Source organism: Chelonia mydas, chromosome 6, assembly GCF_015237465.2.
Source record: "Chelonia mydas isolate rCheMyd1 chromosome 6, rCheMyd1.pri.v2, whole genome shotgun sequence".
In the NCBI taxonomy this organism is placed as follows: Eukaryota; Metazoa; Chordata; order Testudines; family Cheloniidae; genus Chelonia; species Chelonia mydas.
The window spans coordinates 12,761,347-12,783,551 of record NC_051246.2 but is presented as its reverse complement, the minus strand read 5'-3'; the positions used below and the strand labels follow the sequence as shown (position 1 = coordinate 12,783,551).

At 53.0% G+C, this 22,205-nt stretch overlaps 1 protein-coding gene across 2 annotated transcripts in view; it reads left to right on the top strand.

Moving 5' to 3' along the window:
• Positions 1-22,205, top strand: part of LOC119566370 — a 220,309-nt gene that overhangs the window by 81,640 nt on the left and 116,464 nt on the right. For both annotated transcript variants that reach the window (XM_043549441.1, XM_037899144.2), the window contains 2 exons: positions 4,469-4,489; positions 6,045-6,077. In XM_043549441.1, coding sequence (XP_043405376.1) covers positions 4,469-4,489; positions 6,045-6,077 — 54 coding nt within the window. The remainder of the gene's footprint in view (positions 1-4,468; positions 4,490-6,044; positions 6,078-22,205) is intronic.

The following is a 22,205-nucleotide window of genomic DNA, read 5'->3' as shown; positions in this document are numbered from 1 at the left end:
CAGTTGTCAGTGGGAATCCTGAATTTCTTGAGAGCTTGCTTGACCCTTGTCTCTGTATCGGAGCTTTACCCTTCCTCTGCGTCACGGGCTGTTCTTACGTTGGCCACAGACCACGGCCTTCGGCAGATGATCTTGAGGCATGCGCGTCATGTGTCCCAAACAGCGCAGCCTGTGAGCGTCCAGCCCTGTCTGCATAGACGGCGGGACTCTCCAGGATCTCGTAATTGGTGATCCCTTGGTCCCAAGTGACTCCAAGGATTTTTCCAAGACAGCGGAGGAGGGAACAGGTCAATCTCCACTCCTGCTTGGAGGATGAGACCCAGCTTTCACAGCCGGAAAGGGGGATACTAAGGACACAAGCCTGTTAAACAGGGTTAGCCATAGGTGCCGACTCTGTGGGTGCTCTAGGGATCAGCACCCACCAGCAGCCCCCCGAATCAGCTCCTCGCCCCAGCACCTCCCGCCCGCCGGCAGCCCCGCCGATCAGCGCATCTCCCACCCCCCCCAGCGCCTCCTGTGCGTTGGTGATCAGATCTTCAGTGGCATGCAGGAGGCGCTGTGGGGGGGGAGGGGGGATAAGCGAGGGCGGAGTGCGCTTGGGGGACATGTCAGAATGGGGCGGGAAGAGGCAGGGCGGGGGCGGAGCCGGGGCACGAAGAGGCAGGGTGGGGGTGGGGCATTGGGGAAGGGGTGGAACAGGGGTGGGGCCTGGGGCAGAGCAGGGGGTCGAGCACCCCCTGGCACATTAGAAAGTCAGCACCTCTGGGGTTAGCAGTTTGTTGTTCCAAACATGTGAGGTAAGTTTGCCAACGGTGACAGAAACTTTGCCAATGACACCATCAAGTCTCCTATCAAGGTTATGTGAGTTGGTAAGAATTGTGCCATGATAGCAGGAGCGATCCATGTTCTCCAGAGCTTCATTACTGACATAGATGTTAGGCGGGATGTTGGTACCTTGTGACATGACAACTGTTTTCTTGATACTGATTAGCAGGCTGAACTTGTTGCATGCATCAGAAAACTTGTTTATTGTGATCTGCAATTCATCAGGTGAATTAGAGACGAATGCAGCGTCATCTGCAAAAAGCAGATCCCAAGTAGTAAGCTGGGTGACATGCCTTATCATAGAATCATAGAATATCAGGGTTGGAAGGGACCTCAGAGGTCATCTAGTCCAACCCCCTGCTCAAAGCAGGACCAATCCCCAATTAAATCATCCCAACCAGGGCTTCCTGGGTTGTCTATGCACCGCTGTATTGCTCTCCCAGCAGATATCAGGAAAATTAAAGTCACCCATGAGAACCAGGGCGTGCGATCTAGTAGCTTCTGCGAGTTGCCGGAAGAAAGCCTCATCCACCTCATCCCCCTGGTCCAGTGGTCTATAGCAGACTCCCACCACTACATCACTCTTGTTGCTCACACTTCTAAACTTAATCCAGAGACACTCAGGTTTTTCTGCAGTTTCGTACCGGAGCTCTGAGCAGTCATACTGCTCCCTTACATACAGTGCTACTCCCCCACCTTTTCTGCCCTGCCTGTCCTTCCTGAACAGTTTATAACCATCCATGACAGTACTCCAGTCATGTGAGTTATCCCACCAAGTCTCTGTTATTCCAATCACGTCATAATTCCTTGACATCACTAGGATCTCCAGTTCTCCCTGCTTGTTTCCAAGGCTTTGTGCATTCGTATATAAGCACTTGAGATAACCTGCTGATCGCCCCTCATTCTCAGTATGAGGCAGGAGCCCTCCCCTCACAGACGTTCCTGCCTGTGCTTCCTCCCAGTATCCCGCTTTCCCACTTACCTCAGGGCTTTGGTCTCCTTCCCCCGGTGAACCTAGTTTAAAGCCCTCCTCACTAGGTTAGCCAGCCTGCTCGCAAAGATGCTCTTCCCTCTCTTCGTAAGATGGAGCCCGTCTCTGCCTAGCACTTCTCCTTCTTGGAACACCATCCCATGGTCAAAGAATCCAAAGCCTTCTCTCCGACACCATGTGCGTAGCCATTCGTTGACTTCCACGATTCGACGGTCTCTACCCAGGCCTTTTCCTTCCACGGGAAGGATGGACGAGACCACCACTTGCACCTCAAACTCCTTTATCCTTCTTCCCAGAGCCACGTAGTCCTCAGTGATCTGCTCAAGGTCATTCTTGGCAGTATCATTGGTGCCCACGTGGAGAAGCAGGAAGGGGTAGCGATCCGAGGGCTTGATGAGTCTCGGCAGTCTCTCCGTCACATCACGAATCCTAGCTCCTGGCAAGCAGCAGACTTCTCGGTTTTCCCGGTTGGGGTGGCAGATAGATGACTCAGTCCCCCTGAGGAGAGAGTCCCCGACCACCACCACCCGCCTCCTTCTCTTGGGAGCGGTGGTCGTGGAACCCCCATCCCTAGGACAGTGCATCTCATGCCTTCCAATCGGTGGAGTCTCCTTCTGCTCCCTTCCCTCAGATGTCTCATCTAGTCCACTCTCCGCATTAGTACCTGTGGAGAGAACATGAAAACGGTTACTTTCCTGTATCTGCGTTGCTGGTACATGGACACTCCCCTTTCTAATTCTGGAGGTCACATGCTGCCAAATTTCTTCACAGTTCTCCTCTCCCCGCTGCGCAGCCTGCTCTAAATCATCAGAACGTTGTGACTGTAGAAGCATATCCTGACGTCTGTCCAGGAAATCTTCAGTTTCTCTTATGCAACGCAGGGTCGATACCTGTTGCTCCAGACCTTGAACCTTCTCTTCCAGTATGGAGACCAGCTTGCACTTTGTACAGACAAAGTCGCTTCTGTCCTGTGGAAGAAAGCCAAACATGGCACATCCAGTGCAGGTCACAACAGCTGAACAGCCCCCATCCATATTACCTTCCTTCTACGAGCTTCCTCAGGAGATGTAGTAACTATTCAGAGAAGCCGGCAAGATGTAAGCCTCAGTGGGCTCTCCCTGGGCAAACTCCCACGCAAACTCCCTCTGTTAGCCGCTCTGCTGTTCGCTACTCAGCTGGAGCAGCATCTCAGGGGACGTCACTGGTACACAGATCGGCCTGGGCTGGGATTGTGTCATTCACCGGGAGGGATGAGCAGGCAGAATTGGGGGAGGGCCGGGTACACACTGGGGCCCTGCTCGTTTCCTCTAGCCTCAGGCTGGCTCCTGTATAGCCCTTCCTGTATCTCTGTCCCTACTCATCACCCCAGCAGAGGGGATCTCCCCTATAACCCTCCCACCAACCATTCCCCAGAGCAGCCAGCTGGAACCCCTCCACACTAATCACTGTGGCAGGACTGGGGCTCGACATCACCCATAGCTGGAGAAACCCTGGAGTGAGACTGGTGGGGGCTTACACCCTGGAACTAAATACATTGTTAGTGTCTCTCTATGAGCCTTCACCTACTGTGCTTCCCCCTGCCTTGCCCGAGCCCAGGCCCCTCCAGCACCCCCACCCCACAATGGGCCTGCAGGACAGGCTGGGGAGGGGTGAAGAGAGATGCACTTGTTGGATTTTAACCTTGTCAATATTTGCAGAGGGTGGGGGAGGAGGGGATAGAGGGACGGGAGGGGGAAAGAGCCTGTGGAAGAGGGAATACAGGGAAAGGGGAGGGGACACAGGGAAAGGGGAGGGGGAAGCATAGAGTGGGGAGAAGGAAATACAGGTGGGGGAGCCAGGAATAGAGGGGGGAGGGGCCATTGGAGCAGAGAGGAGGGAGGGGAGAGTGCCACAGAGGGGCAAGAGGGAATGGAGGAACAAGAGGGGGCATGGGGAGGGGGAGCAGGCAATAGAGGGAGGACAGGGTGCAGGGGTAGGAGTAGGAAGGAAGAATGAGAGAAGAGGGCGATGAGGAAATCAATGTTGGGTAGAGAGTTCAGGGAGAGGGAGGAGGGAATGGAGGGAGGGGAGTGTTCTGGGAGAGGGAAAAGAAGGAATAGAGTGAGAGGGGGGACAGGGGCAGAGGTAGGAGGGAATAGCAGGACAGGAGGGGGCACGGGAGGGGCAGGAGAGAAGAGAGGTAAGGGAGGGGGTACGGGGAGAGGGAATAGAAGGAGGCGGGATCTGGGAAGGGGCAGGAGGGAATAGAGGTAGGAGAGGAAACACAGGAAGGGGGAGGAGGGATTCAGGTGGAGGTGGGGGGCACGGGGAGGGGGAGGATACAATACAGAGAGGGGAGAGGCCATGGAATTAAGAAGGAGGAAACAGAGGGAGGGGAGGCATCATGGAGGGGGCAGGAGGCATCCGAGGAACGGGAGGGGGCACAGGGAGAGGGCGGAGGGAACGGAGGAAGAGAAGGGGGCACAGAGAGGGACAGGAGGAAATAGGGAGTGGGGAAGTTATTTGGGGAAGAGCGGATAGAGGGAGGGTCGATGCGGAGGCTGGAGAGAAGGGGTGCAATGAATAGAGGCAGGGGGTGATCCAGAGGCTGCTGTTCTTGCCGTTGTTACTGTGGGTATAACTGTGTCCTTTGTCTCTTCTTTTGCCTTCTAGGGACAAGCAACACCACCAGAGGTACGTAGCTGGGCCTGGGCTGGGATTGTGTCATTAGCGGGGGGATGCGCAGGCACAAGTAGCAGAGGGCCGGGTACACGCTGGGGCCCTGCTCATTGCCTCCAGCTCCAGGCTGGCTCCCGTATCGACCTTCCTGTCTCTCTGTTCCTAGTCATTGCCCCAGCTGAGGGGGTCCCCCTATAACCCTCCCACTAACCATTCCCCAGAGCAGCGAGCTGGGACCGCTCTCCCACTGATCACTGTGGCAGGACTGTGGGTTGTCGTCACCCCCAGCGGTAGAAGCCCTGGAGCTGGTGGGGGCTTACACCCTGGTACTAAACACATTGTCAGCGTCTCTAAATAAACCTTCACCCACTGTGCTTCCCCTGCCTAGCCAGAGCCCCGGCCCTCCAGCACCCCCACGCCACCATGGGCCTGCAGGACAGGCTGGGGAGGGGTGAAGAGAGATGCACTTGTTGGATTTTAATGCTGTCAATGTTTGCAGAGGGCGGGGGAGGAGGGGATAGAGGAAGGGGAGGGGGAAAGGGCCTGTGGAAGAGGGATTACAGGGAAGAGAAGGGACACAGGGAAAGGGAAGAGGAAACAGAAAGAGGCAGAAGCATAGAGGGGGGAGGAGGGAATACAGGTGGGGGGCATGGGGAGGGGGAGCAGGGAATAGAAGGGGGCAGGGCCTGGGATGGGGCAGGAGGGAATAGAGGGAGGGGACACAGGAAGGGGGAAGAGGGATTAGGGTGGAGGAGGGGGCATGGGGAGGGGGAGGAGGAAATAGAGCAGGGGTGGGCAAACTTTTTGGCCCGAGGGCCACATCAGGGTTGCAAAACTGTATGGAGGGCTGGGTAGGGAAGGCTGTGCCTCTGCAAACCAGCCTGGCCCCCACCCTCTATCCGCCCCCTCCCACTTCCCGCTCCCTAACTGCCCCCCTCAGAATCCCTGACCCATCCAACCCCCCCTGCACCTTGTCCCCTGACCACCACCTCCAGAGACCCCCCGCCCCTAACCACCCCCCCAGGACCCCCCTCCCAATCTAAGCCCCCCTGCTCCCTGTCCCCTGACAGCCCCAACCCCTATCCACCCCCCCGCCCCCTGACAGACCCCCGGGACTCCCACACCTATTCAACCCCCCCGCCCACCCCGTTCCCCAGAACCTCCGCCCCATCCCACTGCTCCCTGCCCCTTATCCAACCCCCCGGCCCGGCCCCGGCCCCCTTACCATGCTGCTCAGAGCAGCATATCTGGCTCCGCGTGGAGCCAGACACGCTGCCCCGCAGGAGTGCGCAGCCCCGCCCCCCAGAACGCAGCCTGCGCGGCGGCATGGCTCCGGGGGAGGGGGAAAGCCAGGGGAGGGGCCGGGCATGGAGCTCAGGGGGCCGGACAAGATGGGCCTGCGGGCCGTAGTTTGCCCACCCCTGGAATAGAGGGAAGACTCATGGGGAGACTGGGGAGAATGATTACAATGAATAGAGGCGGGCGGGGGGCGGCGCGTTTGAAGGCTGCTGTTGTTGCAGTTGTTACTGTGGGTGTGATTGTGTCCTGTGTCCCTTCTTTTGCCTTGTAGGAAACATCAGAACTTGACGATGCCGTGACAATGGTAAGTAGCTGCACCTGGGCTGGGATTGTGTCATTAGTAGGGGGATGCAAAGGCAGAATTAGGAGAGGGCCAGGTACACGTTTGGGCCCTGCTCATTGCCTCTAGCCTCAGGCTGGCTCCCCTCTCTATTTCCTAAAAAAACCAAGGAGTTTGGTGGCATTTTAAAGACTAACAGGTTTATTTGGGCATAAGCTTTCATGGGTAAAAATCTCACTTCTTCAGATGCATGGAGTGAAAATTACAGATACAGGCATAAATATACTGGCACATGAAGAGAAGGGAGTTACCTTAGAAGTGGAGAACCAGTGCTGAGAAGGCCAATTCAAACAGGGTGACGATCTACCTCCTGTCTCTCTAACCCCAAGGGTGCCATGGGGCGGGGGGGGAGGCGCTCCTGCTGTCCCCCCGCCCCCTTCTGACTTTTGTGCAGGAGGTGTTCTCCCAGGTGGAACTCTTAACTGCAGCCCAGCATTCGTGTGGAGTGTGGATTGTGGGGAGGAGAGGTGCTGCTTCCAGCTTGTGCCCCTGGGGCAGGGAGCCAGTGCTGGGTTTACAGACAGAGGCAGGGTGATTAAGATGAGAAGGGGCTGGTAATCAAATGAAGGACCTGGATGTCCTTAGATGAGCCTGTAAAACAGGAATCCCTCTGCAAGGGTTGTGGGAGGGAGGGAGGTGGGGGGGGCGGGGGAGTGTTGAAGGGACAACACAGGGGCTCAGAAGAAATACAGCCAAGCCCTTTGAGCCAAGGTTACAGTCAGACCAGAGGGAGATTTGAGAGGCTTAGGTGAAAAGAAGGATCCAAAACCAAGGGAAGGAATAGCAGTGGTATAGTGAGGTTCCCACTCTTCCTGTGGTATGTATGTGGCCCCATCACCGTAGTATCTGAGCACCTCAAAAGTTCTAACCTATTTCTCAACACAGCCCCTCAGTGAGAGAGAGCAGGGCTGTTATACCCATTGTACAGAGGGGGCACTGAGGGACACACAGACTAAAGGTCAGAACACAACAAGGAGCAATGGTCTCAAGTTGCAGTGGGGGAGGTCTAGGTGGGATATTAGGAAAAACAATTTCACTAGGAGGGTGGTGAAGCACTGGAATGGGTTACATGGGGAGGTGGTGGAATCTCCATCTGTCACAAATATAAAGGGAAGGGTAACCACCTTTCTGTATACAGTGCTATAAAATCCCTCCTGGCCAGAGGCAAAATTCTTTTACCTGTAAAGGTTAAGAAGCTCAGATAACCTGGCTGGCACCTGACCCAAAATGACCAATGAGGGGACAAGATACTTTCAAATCTGGAGGGGGGGAGAAAGGCTTTTGTCTGTCTGTGTGATACCTTTGCCGGGAACAGATAAGGATGCAAGCCCTCCAACTCCTGTAAAGTTAGTAAGTAATCTAGCTAGAAAGTGCATTAGGTTTTCTTTGTTTTGGCTTGTGAAATTCGCTGTGCTGGAGGGAATGTGTATTCCTGTTTTTGTGTCTTTTTGTAACTGAAGGTTTTGCCTAGAGGGATTCTCTATGTTTTGAATCTGACTGCCTGTAAGATTATCTTCCATTCTAATCTTACAGAGTGTTTCTTTTATCTTTGTTTTGTTCTTCTAATAAAGTTTGTTTTTTAAGAATCTGACTGGGTTTTTAGGGTCCTAAGAAACCCAAAGCTGGTCTGTGCTCAACTTGTTTATTCTCAAGCCTCCCCAGGAAAGGAGTGTAAGGGCTTAGGTGGATTGCTGGGGGAAGAGGAACTCCAAGTGGTCCTTTTCCCTGGTGTTTTGTTAAATCTCTTGGTGGTGGCAGCATACTTCATTCCAAGGACAGATAGAGATTTGTGCCTTGGGAAAGTTTTTAACCTAAGCTGTGTGACAAAGCTCTGTCCTTGTCTCCAGGGGTCCCGCGTTTCCTGGTGGATTTCGCTAGACTCAGAGGCTCACTGTGACCCTCCACGTAACCCTTCTCTCTCTAGAGACAAGGGTCACAGTCTACTGAGCCATTTTCTTCATAAGCCAGCAAGGGAGGTGAAGAGAAGCTATCCTCTCTTGCACAGTCTCTGTTGTCTCCCAGTCTCAGTGATTAATCAGGGGGAAGGTGGAGCCCGGGCCCACCCTCTACTCCAGGCTCCAGCCCAGGGACCCTAATAGTATCAGCTATGGTAGCTGACCTTTTAGAAACATGACGTGTACAATTCCCTGGGCTACTTCCCCCACAGCAGCCCCCACTTCCTAAAGCTCCACTTCACCCTTACCTCAGGGCCTCCTTCCTTGTGCCTGTTATGGTGTGTACTGCTCAGTCTCTCCAACAGCACAACTTCCTCCCACAGATCCTGACATCCGTGCCCACCTGACTAACTGGGAGGCTTTTAACTAGTTTCAGCCAGTCCCTGATTAGCTTCAGGTGTCCCAATCAACCTAGCATTCTCCCTGCCTTCTGGAAAGTTCTTAATTGGCCCCAGGTGTCTTAATTGACCTGGAGCAGCTGCCATTTCACTTATCCTGGTACCAGGGATTTGTTTAGCCTGGAGCTAAAATATCTATCTCCCACTACTTTTCTATAGCTATCTGGCCTTGCCCTGTGTTTCGAATTATACCTGATAGGACACGCACACAACTGCTGCGAATTATACCTGATAGGACACGCACACAGCTGCTGCGAATTATACCTGATAGGTCACGCACAGTTCGAATCTAGGCTGAGGCACATGAACAAAGTCCACAACTGCAGAGTTCCCAAAAAACACCAAGTTTATTACGCTCGAGTGTTGTGCCCCCCTGCTAGCCAGGAGGGGACCCCGAATACAGATTATACAAAGGTTATATACCTCTTAGCAAAGCATGTTGCCCTCGTGCATCGGAAACCTTAGCCAATAAACAAACCCTTTTCTTATCTACCACCTATCCCTGCTTGGTGCATTCCTCGTGCTAAACTAGTATGTTAATTACACAGCATGGTCCTAAAGCAATGCATCAGTAACTTTTATTATCAGGATGGGAGGCCTCACATCAAAGGCCAGGAGATAGGGAGTTAGGGACAGACAAAGAACAGATACCGGGAGTCAAGGCAGGCTGGAGATAAGGAGGAGGATTTTCACAGGAATGCAGTATCTAAGGAACACTCCTCCTGGTGCATGATGTGCTTGCTTTTAGACAATGGTGGGCCCCAAACCAAAATGGAGTCACATGTGCTAACTTTTCCTTAACACCTGTCACATATCCCGCCCCCTCTGCTCAACACCATAGAGTTGGGCAACTTGGGACGCCAGGCAGTATGCTCATGACAGACCATCAGCGTTGCCATGGTGGCATCCAGCCCTGTGCCGTATGCGGAACTGGAATGGTTGGAGGGATAAGAACCACCTGGTGACCCTTGCATTCTTTTCCTTATTCCGCTGCATCCACTGGAGGGGTGCATGGTCCATCACAAGAGTAAATCACCGGCCTAAGAGGTAATAACGCAGCGTCTCCATAGTCCATTTGACAGCAAGGCATTCTCTCTCGACCACTGCGTATTTCTGTTCTCTTGGGAGAAGCTTTCTGCTTAGGTAGAGGATTGGGTGTTCCTCTTCTCCCAACATTTGCGACAGAACCGCCCCCAACCCCACCTCAGAAGCGTCTGTTTGTAAAATAAATTCCTTGTTAAAGTCCGGTGCTATGAGTACGGGGTCATTACAGAGGGCCGTCCGAAGGTCTGCTGCGTCGGTCCACTTTACCATGTCTGGACCTCGGGCCTTCACCAGGTCCATTAGGGGACTTGCCCTAGTGGCGAAGTGGGGAATAAAACATCGGTAGTAGCCTACCACGCCTAGGAACGCACGGACCTGCTTCTTTCGGGTCGGCCGGGGCCAGTTTTGAATTGCCTGTAGTTTATTCATTTGGGGCTTCACTATGCCCCTTCCCACAGTATATCCCAGGTACCTAGCCTCTGCTAGCCCTATGGCGCATTTAGCGGGATTAGCAGTGAAGCCAGCCCACCTTAAGGTGCGCACTACTGCCTCAACTTTCTCCAAGTGGGTTCCCCAGTCTGGCATATGGATGATGACATCATCTAGGTATGCGGCTGCATAACTAGTATGGGGGTGCAGCAGCTTATCCATGAGGCGCTGGAATGTGGCCGGGGCCCCATGTAGCCCAAAAGGGAGGACGGCGTACTGGAATAGCCCATCTGGGGGTGGAGAACGCTGTCTTTTCTTTAGCTTCTTTGGTCAGAGGAATCTGCCAGTACCCTTTTGTCAGATCCAGTGTAGTCAAGAATCGGGCACTACCCAGTCGGTCAGCCAGTTCGTCGGTGCATGGTATCGGGTATGCATGAAACTGGGATATTTCATTCAGTCTGCGAAAGTCATTACAGAATCTCGTGGTACCATCAGGTTTAGGCACTAGAACAATTGGACTGGACCACTGACTGTAAGATTCTTCAATAACCCCTAATTCTAACATTTTCTTTACTTCGGCCTTCATTTCTTCTCTTTTGGCTGCTGGGATTTGGTAGGGTCTCCAATGTTACCTTGGATCCGGGGATCGTGCAGATATGGTGATAGGTCTCAGTCGTCTGCCCTGGTTTTGTAGAGAACACATCTCGGTTGCGATTAATCATGTCAGCTGCCTCGACCTTTTGGATCGGCGTCAAGTCGGATGATATCCTCACTTGCTTGTGTAAGTTATCGTCCTGGGGAAGGGTCTCCTGCGTGACTAAGCATGCCTCTCGATTGTGCCAAGGTTTTAGAAGATTGATGTGGTAAATTTGCTCCGGTTTCCAGCGGCCTGGCTGCCGCACTGTATAGTTCACCTCTCCCACGGCTTCGATTACTTTGTAGGGTCCCTGCCACTGGGCCAACAGTTTACTTTCTGCTGTGGGCATCAGTACCATCACCTGATCCCCTGGTTGGAACCGTCGAAGCTTCATTTGGTGGTTATAATGGGTTCGTTGGGTCTCCTGTGCTCTCTCCATACAATGGGCGTAACTCGGGCTATCCGATCTCTCATCTGCAGTACATGCTCAACTATGTTCCTTCCGGGATCTGGCTCCTCTTCCCAGGCTTCTCTGGCTATATCCAATATGCCCCAGGGGTGGCGCCCATATAGTAGTTTGAATGGAGAGAAAACTGTGGAGGCTTGCAGAACCTCCCGGATGGCGAGCATGAGGTAAGGCAATAGGGTATCCCAATCTTTCCCATCCCGGCTCACCACTTTCCTGATCATGGCCTTGAGGGTCCTATTGAACCTTTCCACAAGGCCATCTCTTTGCAGGTGGTACACAGAGGTCCGTAGGGCTTGTACATGGAGCAACGAACAGGGATCTTTCATCAACTTGGACACAAAAGGTGTCCCTTGATCAGTCAATATCTCCTTGGGTAGCCCAACCCGGGCAAAGATCTGTACTAGCTCCTTAGCTATGGTCTTGGAAGCTGTGTTCCGTAGGGGAACAGCTTCCGGGTACCGGGTTGCATAGTCCAGTACAGCAAGCACATGTTGGTGGCCCCGAGCTGTCTTCTCTAGGGGCCCTACCAGATCCATGGTTATCCGTTTGAAAGGAACCTCTATTATTGGAAGAAGTATCAAAGGAGTCCGCAAGTGCGGGCGAGAGCTATGTAACTGACACTCCGAACAAGAGGTGCAGTATCGCTGGACATCTTCATGTACTCCTGGCCAGAAGAACCTCCACAGGATCTGTGCCTGGGTTTTCTCTACCCCTAGGTGTCCTCCAAACAGGTGACAGTCGGCGAGACTCAATATGGCTTTTTGATGTTTTTGTGGCACCGGAAGTTGTTGTATCTCTTGCTCCTGCATTTGCACCACGCGGTACAGGAGATCTTTCTTCACTATAAAGTAAGGTCCGGGACCCCGGACCTTCCCATCCACAGGTATCCCATCGATCTTGGCCACCTCTTTCCTGGCATGATCATATCTGGGGTCCTCTGCCTGGTCCCGCCCGAAAGTCTCTCTCCCGGGACTAACCTGCCCAAGCTCCCAGGGGCCAACTTCTGCTTCTTCCAACGGCTCGCCACTGTCATGGCTGGGGGCAGCCTCTGGCTCACCTTCTGTGGTGGAAATTTCTCTGTTGGCTGCTCGCGTCCATCTGCCTACTAGGGAGGTCTTCTGGCCCTGGGTCAGGATCCGGGTTCCCAAGGCCTTTGCGGCCTGCCTCTCTTTTTTTGTCTTCCGGGTCTTTTGGGGGGCTGAGAACAGATCCTGAGAAATCTCAGCAAACATCGGGGGTTGACATTCCCCCGGTGTCAAGTCGCTGTCCTCAGGGTCCCCACCTCCCTCCAGCCTCTCCGGGGGGGAGTAAATTATCAAACCCTGGATAGTCCCTCCCAATGACTACAGGATATGGGAGTTTAGGAACTACGCCCACGGTCACCTCAATGGGGTTCCCCTGAACCTCTGTCTCCACCGGGATGGTGGGGTAGTGGCTCACGGCCCCATGCACGCACGTCACTGCTATGCGTTTGGCTTGTAGCAGCTGACTACTTTTTACCAGCTTACCTGATATGAGGGTGATAGCACTCCCAGAGTCCACAAGCGCTGTAGTCTCTGCTCCATTTATCCTTACTGGCCTGGAGTAATGATGCAGGGCTATAGCGACCCCCGCGAGGTGGATAAGGGAGCATGGAACCTCCCAATCCCCCAAGTTACATTGCATAGGCTCCTCGGTGCTGGGACACTGTGCCGCTATGTGTCCCCACTCTCCACATGCATAACATCTATAACTGATTTTAATCACTCCCCTATCCCAGGGGTTAGGGGTTTAGTCCCAGGGTTCCCCCCACTCAGGCCAATCCCTTCCTTCTGGGGTCCCTGCTGGTTTTCGTGCTCCCCCCCTTCTTCCACCTAGGACTCCCCGGGGGTTTGGCTGCCCAATCTTCCAGGATTGGGGTCGGGTGCTTGCTTCGAAAGGGGCCTTCCTTGAGTAGTCGGGTCAGTTCCCTGGCTCTCATCCGTCTTTCTACCAGCGTGATCATCTCGTCGTACGTGGACGGATCGTTCTGGCCTACCCATTTGCAGAGATCTGGCGACAGTCCCCGCATGTAATGGTTCATGACCAGGGTCTCCAAAATCTCCTCCACGCTGCACACTTCGGGCTGTAACCACTTCCGTGTGAGGTGTATGAGGTTGAATAGTTGGGACCTTGGGATTTTGTTCTCCTGGTATTTCCACTCATGGAACCTCTGGGCCCTTACCGCTCCCGTCACCCCTGATCGTGCTAGGATCTCTGCCTTCAGACGGGTATAGTCAGTGGCATCCACGGCAGGCAAGTCAAAGTAGGCCTTCTGGGCCTCTCCACACGAAAAAGGGGCGAGAATGCTGGCCCACTTCTCCTGGGGCCATGCCACACGCTGAGCAGTCCTTTTGAATGAGAGGAGATATGCCTCTACGTCATCTCCTAACGTCATCTTTGGCAGACAACCAGTGGCCCTCAGGGTTCGCGTCCCATTGGATCCCCGGGCGTGGGTGGTGAGGATCTTCAGCTGGTCCACCACCTCTCTCAAGAGGGCACGATCTTGGGTCGCCTGGCTCATCAATAATTGATTGGTTTCCTGCTGTAGCCGCATAGACTCCTGTTGTGCCATTGCCTGAACCCGGGTGGCCTCCTGCTGGGCTGCCGTGGCTTGTATCAGAGCTCTTACCACCTCCTCCATTGTGGTACAAAGCAAACAAACAAACCAAAACAAAAATCCAAAACCCCAGTGCAATTTTTTTTAAACCTCTTTCTTCCGCCACGCTGTGAACGAAATCCTACTGCTGACACCAGTTGTGATAAAGCTCTGTCCTTGTCTCCGTGGGTCCCGCGTTTCGTGGTGGATTTCGGTAGCCTCGGAGGCTCACTGTGACCCTCCACGTAACCCTTCTCTCTCTAGAGACAAGGGTCACAGTCTACTGAGCCATTTTCTTCATAAGCCAGCAAGGGAGGTGAGGAGAAGCTATTCTCCCTTGCACAGTCTCTGTTGTCTCCCAGTCTCAGTGATTAATCGGGGGGGGGGGGGGGGAGGAAAGAGGGGAGCCCGGGCCCACCCTCTACTCCGGGCTCCAGCCCAGGGACCCTAATAGTATCAGCTATGGTAGCTGACCTTTTAGAAACATGACGTGTACAATTCCCTGGGCTACTTCCCCACAGCAGCCCCCACTTCCTAAAGCTCCACTTCACCCTCACCTCAGGGCCTCCTTCCTTGTGCCTGATATGGTGTGTACTACTCAGTCTCTCCAACAGCGCAACTTCCTCCCACAGCTCCTGACATCCGTGCCCACCTGATTAACTGGGAGGCTTTTAACTAGTTTCAGCCAGTCCCTGATTGGCTTCAGGTGTCCCAATCAACCTAGCATTCTCCCTGCCTTCTGGAAAGTTCTTAATTGGCCCCAGGTGTCTTAATTGACCTGGAGCAGCTGCCATTTCACTTATCCTGGTACCAGAGATTTGTTTAGCCTGGAGCTAATATATCTATCTCCCACTACTTTTCTATAGCCATCTGGCCTTGCCCCATCACAGCTGGTAGAAATAAGCTTAGGGAGTCTTTCATGTGGGTCCCCACATCTGTACCCCAGAGTTCAGAGTAGGGAAGGAACTCTGACATGGTGGCAGAGCGGTGGGATCATTTTGAACCAGGGATCATTTTGAACCAAAAGCACAGACCTGAAGAGGTGTTTTTTTTTTTAACTGAAAGCAGCTAGAGCTTTTTCTGTCTGTTTGCCTGGAGGCAGAGGTGTTAGTTTTTTTAACAAAAGGATTTTTCTGTAGGCTGGGAACAGCTATCAGAGGCAAAGGTATCAGGTTACAGCACAGCGAATTGGGAATTCACAAGCAGGTTTTTTTTCCCCTTTCTAACTCTTGGGTATAGCTAGGTTAAAAATAGAGAGGCTAGGATGACAGAAAGCAATGTCCAACAGAAACTGGAGTTAGCCAGACTGGAAGCAGAAGAGAAAGAAAATGAACACCAGAGACTGGTCGAATTAAAACAACTCGATATAGAGGCAGCGAAAGAGGTAGAAAAAGCCCTCACCCCGCCCCATTCTACCCCTTCCCCAAAGTCCCTGCCCCCATTCCATCCCCTTCCCCTAAGTCCCCGCCCCTGCCCCGCCTCTTCTCCGCCTCCTCCCCTGAGTGCGCCGCGTCCCCGCTCCTCTCCCTTCCTCCCAAAAAGTCTAAAGTGCAGCCAAACAGCTGTTAGGTGGCGGGGCAGCGGGAAGCGCTGGGAGGGAGGGGAAGGAGCGGGGACATGGCACGCTCGTGGGAGGAGGAGACGAGGAGGGGGCAGGGGAAGCTCAGCTGCCGGTGGATGCTAAGCACCCACTAATTTTTCCCCGTGGGTGCTCCAGCCCCGGAGCACCCATGGAGTCGGCGCCTATGCCTGCAGATGATGCGTGATGGGGGTTGTTCCAGTTGGACATCATTTTTCCATTCAAAAACAAAAGGCAATTTAACACACAGACGTTAAAAGAAGGTTAAATTTGCAAAGTCAAACTTGAAATTCAGGAAATGCCAGAATGACAGATTTCTGTGAGTGTCGGCATTGTACTACAGTCTCTAATTGTGTGATCACATACTCGTGTTTCCGCAGGCCCCTGCCTCACTCAGTGAGAGAACGGAGGCATAAGGCACTGGATTAAGGTTACATGGGCACTTGCGAAGCTGGCATTTCCTAGCTTTAGAGAGCTTCACTTTGCAACCTTAACGCCATTTTACGTATGCAATAGAATATACAATTATTTCTCGTGATACAGATACAATAATTCAGGGGACAGTGAATGCCCAGTAGGGGAAACAAACTATTAGAGCGTGATCCTTCAACCACGCATACATTTCTCTCTTACACACACAGTGCTATCATGGCCAATGGAGCCCCACACAGGCTGAGCTCCTTCCCTTACTCCTGCCTCTCTCCTTCTCTGGCTTGTGTCTGGGGTGGAAGCTGACTTTCAATGTGTTCCGCTCTGTCTGGCCAAGGCACAATTAAATTAGCATTTGCAATGGCTCCCTATCAGATAACAGCCGGACCTATTTCCCTCTGTAGGGAAGAGGGTGGCCATCACCCCTGTATTCCCAGCTACATTATGGGATATGGGAAGGGAGGGGGGGAAGAGAGGGGCGGGAGGCAATAGAGGGATAAGAGAGCAGGGAATAAAGGCAGGGCAGTGCGCAGGGGGAGGGGAAAGAGGGAATAGAAGGAGGGGAGGGGACAGGTGAGGGGCAGGAGCAGTGTTTAATTTGTACGGAAAGAGGTGCCAGAGCTCAAGTAATTAGATTCCAGGACTGAAGCAATTTTTTTACTTTCATAACTCATGCAGCAAGCCCAGCACTGCCGGGGCTCTGAGCTGCCAAGCCCAGAGGTGTTGGGGCTCAGTCCCAGCAAGCCCTGGCACAATTAAGCACTGGGCAGGAGGGAATAGAGGTGAGGGAGGGGGCCTGGGGAAAGGGAAAAGGGGATAGAGCATGGGGTGGTAGCCCAGGAAGAGTCAGGGGGTAATATAGGGATGGGAGGAGGCACAGGGAGCAGAAGGAGGGAATAGAGCGATGGGAGAGGCATGGGGAGGGGGCAGAGTGAATAGAGGGATGGGATGGGGCATGGAGAGAGGAAGGAGATAATACAGAGAGGGGAGAGGACATGGAGGTAAGGAGGAAGAAACAGACGGAGGGGCTGCATCGTGGAGGGGGCAGGAGGGATACAGGAATGGGAGGGTGCAGTGGGAGAGGATGGAGGGAGGGTTGAAGAGGGGGCTGGGGAGAAGGGATGCAATGAATAGAGAAAGGGGGTGGTTCAGACACCGCTGTTGTTGCAGTTTTCAGAGTTGCAGTTGTTACTGGGAGTGTAATTGTGTCTGTGTCCCTTCTGTTGCCTTGTAGGGAGAATTAGCATCTCAATGGCAGATGTCACCTGTACATAGCTGGGCCTGGGTTGGGATTGTGTCATTAGCAGGGGGATGCAAATGCAGAATTAGGAGAAGCCGGGTACACGCTGGGGCCCTGCTCATTGCCTCCAGCCCCAGGCTGGCTCCCGTATCTACCTTCCTGTCTCTGTCCCTACTCATCACTCCAGCAGAGGGGATCTCCCCTATAACTCTCCCACAGCACTTCCCCAGAGCAGCCACCTGGGTCCCCTCCCCCATTTATAGTGCGCAGGTCCCAAAGGGGAGAGCAAAAGCCTGCATGAAAGGAGGGGGGCGGTTTGTTCCTGGGAAAAAGGAGGTGGGGGGACTAAGCACCCACTAGCCCAGTACCAGTCACCTCCTGGCAACCCTATTAACAGAGCCCAGCCCAAAGGGACGGCACAAAATAATGTCTCTTATGTGCATCCCTTGATCACATGAAGAAACAATGCCCTAAGTATGGCCAGTCCAAATATAATCCCTGATCCATCCAGGTTAACATAGCTACCCTCGAGTCAGAGACTTCAGTGGTGCCATAGGGGGATTTAGTTAATTTTGTCAGCCCTGACCTCCTGCAGGAACACAAAGTGTTGATTAAACAGGCCAAGGGAAATGGTAACCTGGGCTGGGGTGGAGAGGCACTGGAGCAGGGATTCCTGTAGTCAGGAGGGGTGTGATTAATGAGGGTGATATAATTCTAGGAGAGGAGGAAGTAAATCTCCTGGCCTTGTGAAAATTAGAACCACGGTTCCTTTAGCCCATATTCAATTAGAGGGGAAGGTTTAGGGGGCTCCTTAAATGTGGGGGTTCTTAATAATTTACCAGCAGATGTATTGGTGGGAAATGCCATAATATCACTGCCCAAAGCTGTGAGTATTGTGACCCATGGCAAGAGGGTATATGTCCCAAGGTTCCCAGAGATAAACCCAGAGGAGAGAGAGGCAGCTGAGAGGAGAGAAATACCCCTGCACCCTTATCAGCAGAAAGTAGGGATGTGTCTCCAGGGGAGGGGGAGGGGGATTCACTCCCCTTACCTGAGAGAGCTCTCAGTGCAAGCAAAAGCCAAATGGAGTTTGCTGCAGAGCAAAGTGCGACCCCTCCCTGGAAAGCAGAAGGGAGGCCAGCCACAGTAGTGCCCCAGAGAGAGAGAACAGGGGGAGGCTCTTTATAGGAGAGGGAAGGATTTACAGGGATCCCCGGTTGGGAAAAACAGAAGTCCTGAGGAGTCCTACAAACAGCTGATTGTGCCCTGACAGCAGCAGGCAGAGTTAATGTCACAAGCCCATGACTGTCCTTTTGCTGGTCACCTGGGAACTGAGGACGTTTGACAGGCTAAAGGAAAATTTCCATTTTCCCAATATACAAAATGAAGGAAAGGAATTCTGCAGAAAAAGCCTATAGGTCTCCACACGTCTCCTTTGCATCCTTTCCTGGTGATCAAAGCAGCATGTTCAGGGTCGCTCTAGATATCACGGGGCCCTTACCCAGGACAACTCAGAGAGGAAGAAGATTTGTATTTGTGAGGGTAGATTGTGCCACCAGGTATCCAGAAGCAATTCCTCTGTCTAACGTGGAAACTGAAAGCGTTTCTGAGGCGCTGTTCTCCATGTTCAGCAGGGTGGGCTTTCCAAAAGAGATTAATCAGAACAGGGTTGAATTTCTTGTCCCAGCTATTGTGTGATTATGGAGGATGTGTGGGGTAAAACAGTTCAAATCTGCCCCTACCACCCAGAAACCAATGGTGTAGTTGTGAGGTTCAGTGAGAACCTAAAATCAATGCTGAGAGCACATGCAACCAAGAAAACAAGTGCCTGGAATGTTATGCTACCCTCTCTATAATTTGCTTACCGGGAGATGCCCCAAGAGTTCATAGGGTTCATCCCATTTGACCTGCATGGGAGAAAGGTCAGAGGTCCCTGATTCCCTGGATCTCACTGGGGATTCCTGGGAGGGTGGCACTGAAGCAGAGGGGGAATCAGTCACTGAATATATGCAGAAAATCAGGGAGGATTTGAAATCCCTGAGGGGAATAGTGCAGCAAAATCTCCCTAAAGCCAAGCAGCCGAGAGAGAATGGTATGTTTGCGATACAGTAGAACCCTGTTTATCTGGCCCTCCACTATCCTGCTCTCCGTATTAACCAGACAACCAGCGCACAGGTCCAGAAGTGGGCAATCCCTCCTGTGGCCACTAGATGGCGCTGCAGCCTCGCACTTTCCCATTCTCCAGATTATCTGAATCTCACAACTGGAGCGTCAGCGACCTGGGCTGGGGAGCAGCGGCGGGTGGGGGGAGCTGGGCAGCCTGTGTCGGCTCTTCACCTTCCCCACGGCCTTCTTCGGGCTGCCCCAGGCTGCTGCTGCTGGCCATGGCCCTGGAGTGCTGGTTCTCCTGGGCCTCCCCTACTTCGACCAGCCCCACATCAGCCACCACTCGGATGCCACTGCTGGTCCCGGCTGCCATCGTGCTCTGCACCCCCTTCTGTGCCCTGCCACTGCTGGGCTCCGCACCCCTGTGCAGTACGGCCCGGGCACCTGGTGCTTCCTCCACACGGCCGGCAGTGTCACCGCCGTGCTGGGCTGCTCCGTGCGCGACGTGGGCCTGCTGTGTTCGCTGGTGCTGGCCCCCGTGCGCAGCCTCGACCGCGTGGCCCCTGGCTGCAGGGCAGGAGCTGCCTGGTGGGGGGCCAGGCGCAGTGCCCCCTACGCAGACCACAGAGCACATGGAGGAGCTGGATCCCCTCTTCCTGCTGGCCCACGGACTTGTGTTTTTCCCGGTGGATGCTCCACTCCCGCTCCACCATGAGCCCCCGCTTGGCCTCTTCCCCTGAGGCCCTGCCCTCGCTCCACCTCTTCCTGCCCCCACTCTGCCCCCTCTCCCAAAACACTCCCTGCCTTCTGCGCACTCTCTGCCCCCTCCCCCGAGCACCTCTCACCAGCCGGTCAGTGGCCAGCCCCGGGGGCCGTCAAACAGCTCTGGCTGGTGGATTCTGTCAGAGAAACCTGTTCTGGCCAGTCCAGACTTGGACAAACTATTTGCACTGTTCACTGATGCCGGTAACACAGGTCTGGGGGCCTTGCTAACGCCAGCTGGTGAAGGCAATAAAAAGCATCCTGTTGCTTTTTTAAATAAAAAACTGACTCCCAGTGAACAAAATGACTGTGTCATAGAAAAAGAACGTTACGCGGCTGTGTGGGCAGCCCGGCAGCTAAGGGCTTCCCCGTTCAGCAGAGAATTCAGGGTTCTAACAGCCCCCACTCCAGAACAAAAGGTACCTGCTCCAGACTGCTCTGTGGCAGTCGAGAGCTTCAAGAATATGATACAGAAATTGTACATATTAAGGGCAAGGAAAAGGTAGTGGCAGATGCACTGTCCAGGCAAGAGAGTTTGAGCTGACTCATGTGGATCAATGTAGGGGGTGAGCTGTCACCCAGGGACCTTTGGTGCCAAACGGCAGAGGGTTTTAGAGGGATCCTCTGGATCAGATCTCTGCAGGATATCGAAGGGTGCCATGCGAGATCTCTACTGAGAGCCAATAGTCCATTAGCTGTCATAATCACTGCAAAATGATCTACAGATAATATTTAGGGAGTTACGTGTCTATACTGAAAATTATATTCTTAAGGATTTGGGATTCAGGCAGGTAGCCAGAGGAAACAATCCTCAGCACTGTACCTCCCAGGTAAGAGGTAACAGACACCTATCTCCCTGTCTGGTTCTTTGTGTATGTTGCATTGTGTACCTCACCCTGTGTGCCTGTTAGCATTCTGAGCCAATTGCTGATGAAGAGATTTTAAAATCTACAAGACAGGAAATCTACAGGAAGAACCAGTCAAGAGGGGGGTGTCCTGTTGTTGTTTAAAGCCATAGGATTGTTCTGATAGACCTAGGGGTGCCCAGGGGCACCCTGGGTCCTTTACCAAGGAATAAAGTGACAGCATGTTTGTCTCATGAAATAAGGTCACAGATTACCTGGCAGAAAAGAACTGGAATGTGTTGGGTGAGCAATTCTTTATTAGACATGAGAGCAGCTTGTTAATGAAGTCTAGGCTCCAGAATGCATGTGATGATTTTATTTGATATGTAACCATTTGTTGCCAATACTTCTACTTGCTACGACTTGAATCTCTGCGCTTTGGTAAATGAACGGATACTGGATCTCACTATGAACATCTCTGAGTGCTGTGAGCTGAGTAGAGCGATGATCTGAGGTGTAACTGGGAAGCTGGGGTGCACTGTTTCTTTGGAAGCAGCAGATCAGTGCATACTGGGAGTGTCCAGTGATCAGAGGCTGGACGTGCCTGGGAGACACTCAAGGGCTCTAGGGTTGAGATGTACCTATCGCTAACCTGTAGAGTGACAGCAGGGCCTGTGAGGCCGTGAGGGGAGGGCTTGTGTTGCCCGTGGCCAAGCTGGGGAGCTGACCCACTACGGGCACAGACGAGGCTTCCTCACACTAAGGGCAGGTGGTAAGTAGCTGCCTCACAACCCTCGATACCTCTGGGAAGAATCATTTTAGGTGTATTCCGGTAGTATCTAGGCACCCCAGTCATGGACCAGGACTCCATTGTGCTAGGCACTGTACAAACAGGGGTTTTTAGGCATTGCAGCAAAGGAGAGTTTTGAGGAGGGATTTGAAGGAGGAGGAGGAGGAGGAGGTAGTTTTGTTGATATTGATGGCAAACTCCTCCCAAGTGTGGGGGGCAGCATGGGAGAAAGCACGAAGGAGCTTGTTCGAAGTTTTAACAAGTGAGTGATGGAGGCCAGCATCATAGGCCATGTGGCTGCAAGGATCCTGAGGCCTCAAATCATTTTAGAACTAGAGTGAGCAGCAGCCATTTTGCAAGAGGTCAGTTTTCTCCTGGAGTTCTCTGAAGTAGAAAATTATTTTTCAGAACCTGCTGAAGGAGAAATTTTCAGTTCAGAAGAACAATGGCGTACAATTACCATTAATCCTCAACCATTTATTCAAATAAAGTTCACAAAAATTAGTTCTAGGGTCCTGCAATTCTCCCTTCAGAGATCACTGATATCCAGAGCATAGACTCATAAACTTTAAGGCCAAAAGGGACCATCAGGAGCATCTAGTCTGACCTGCTGTATGTTGCAGGCCACAGAACCTCACCCACCCACTCCTGTAATAGACCCAGAACCTCTGCCTGAGGTACTGAAGTCCTCAAATCATGATTTAAAAACTTCAGGTTACAGAGAATCCACCACTAGTTTAAACCTGCAAGTGACCCATGCCCGATGCTGCAGCAGAGGCAAAAAACAAACAA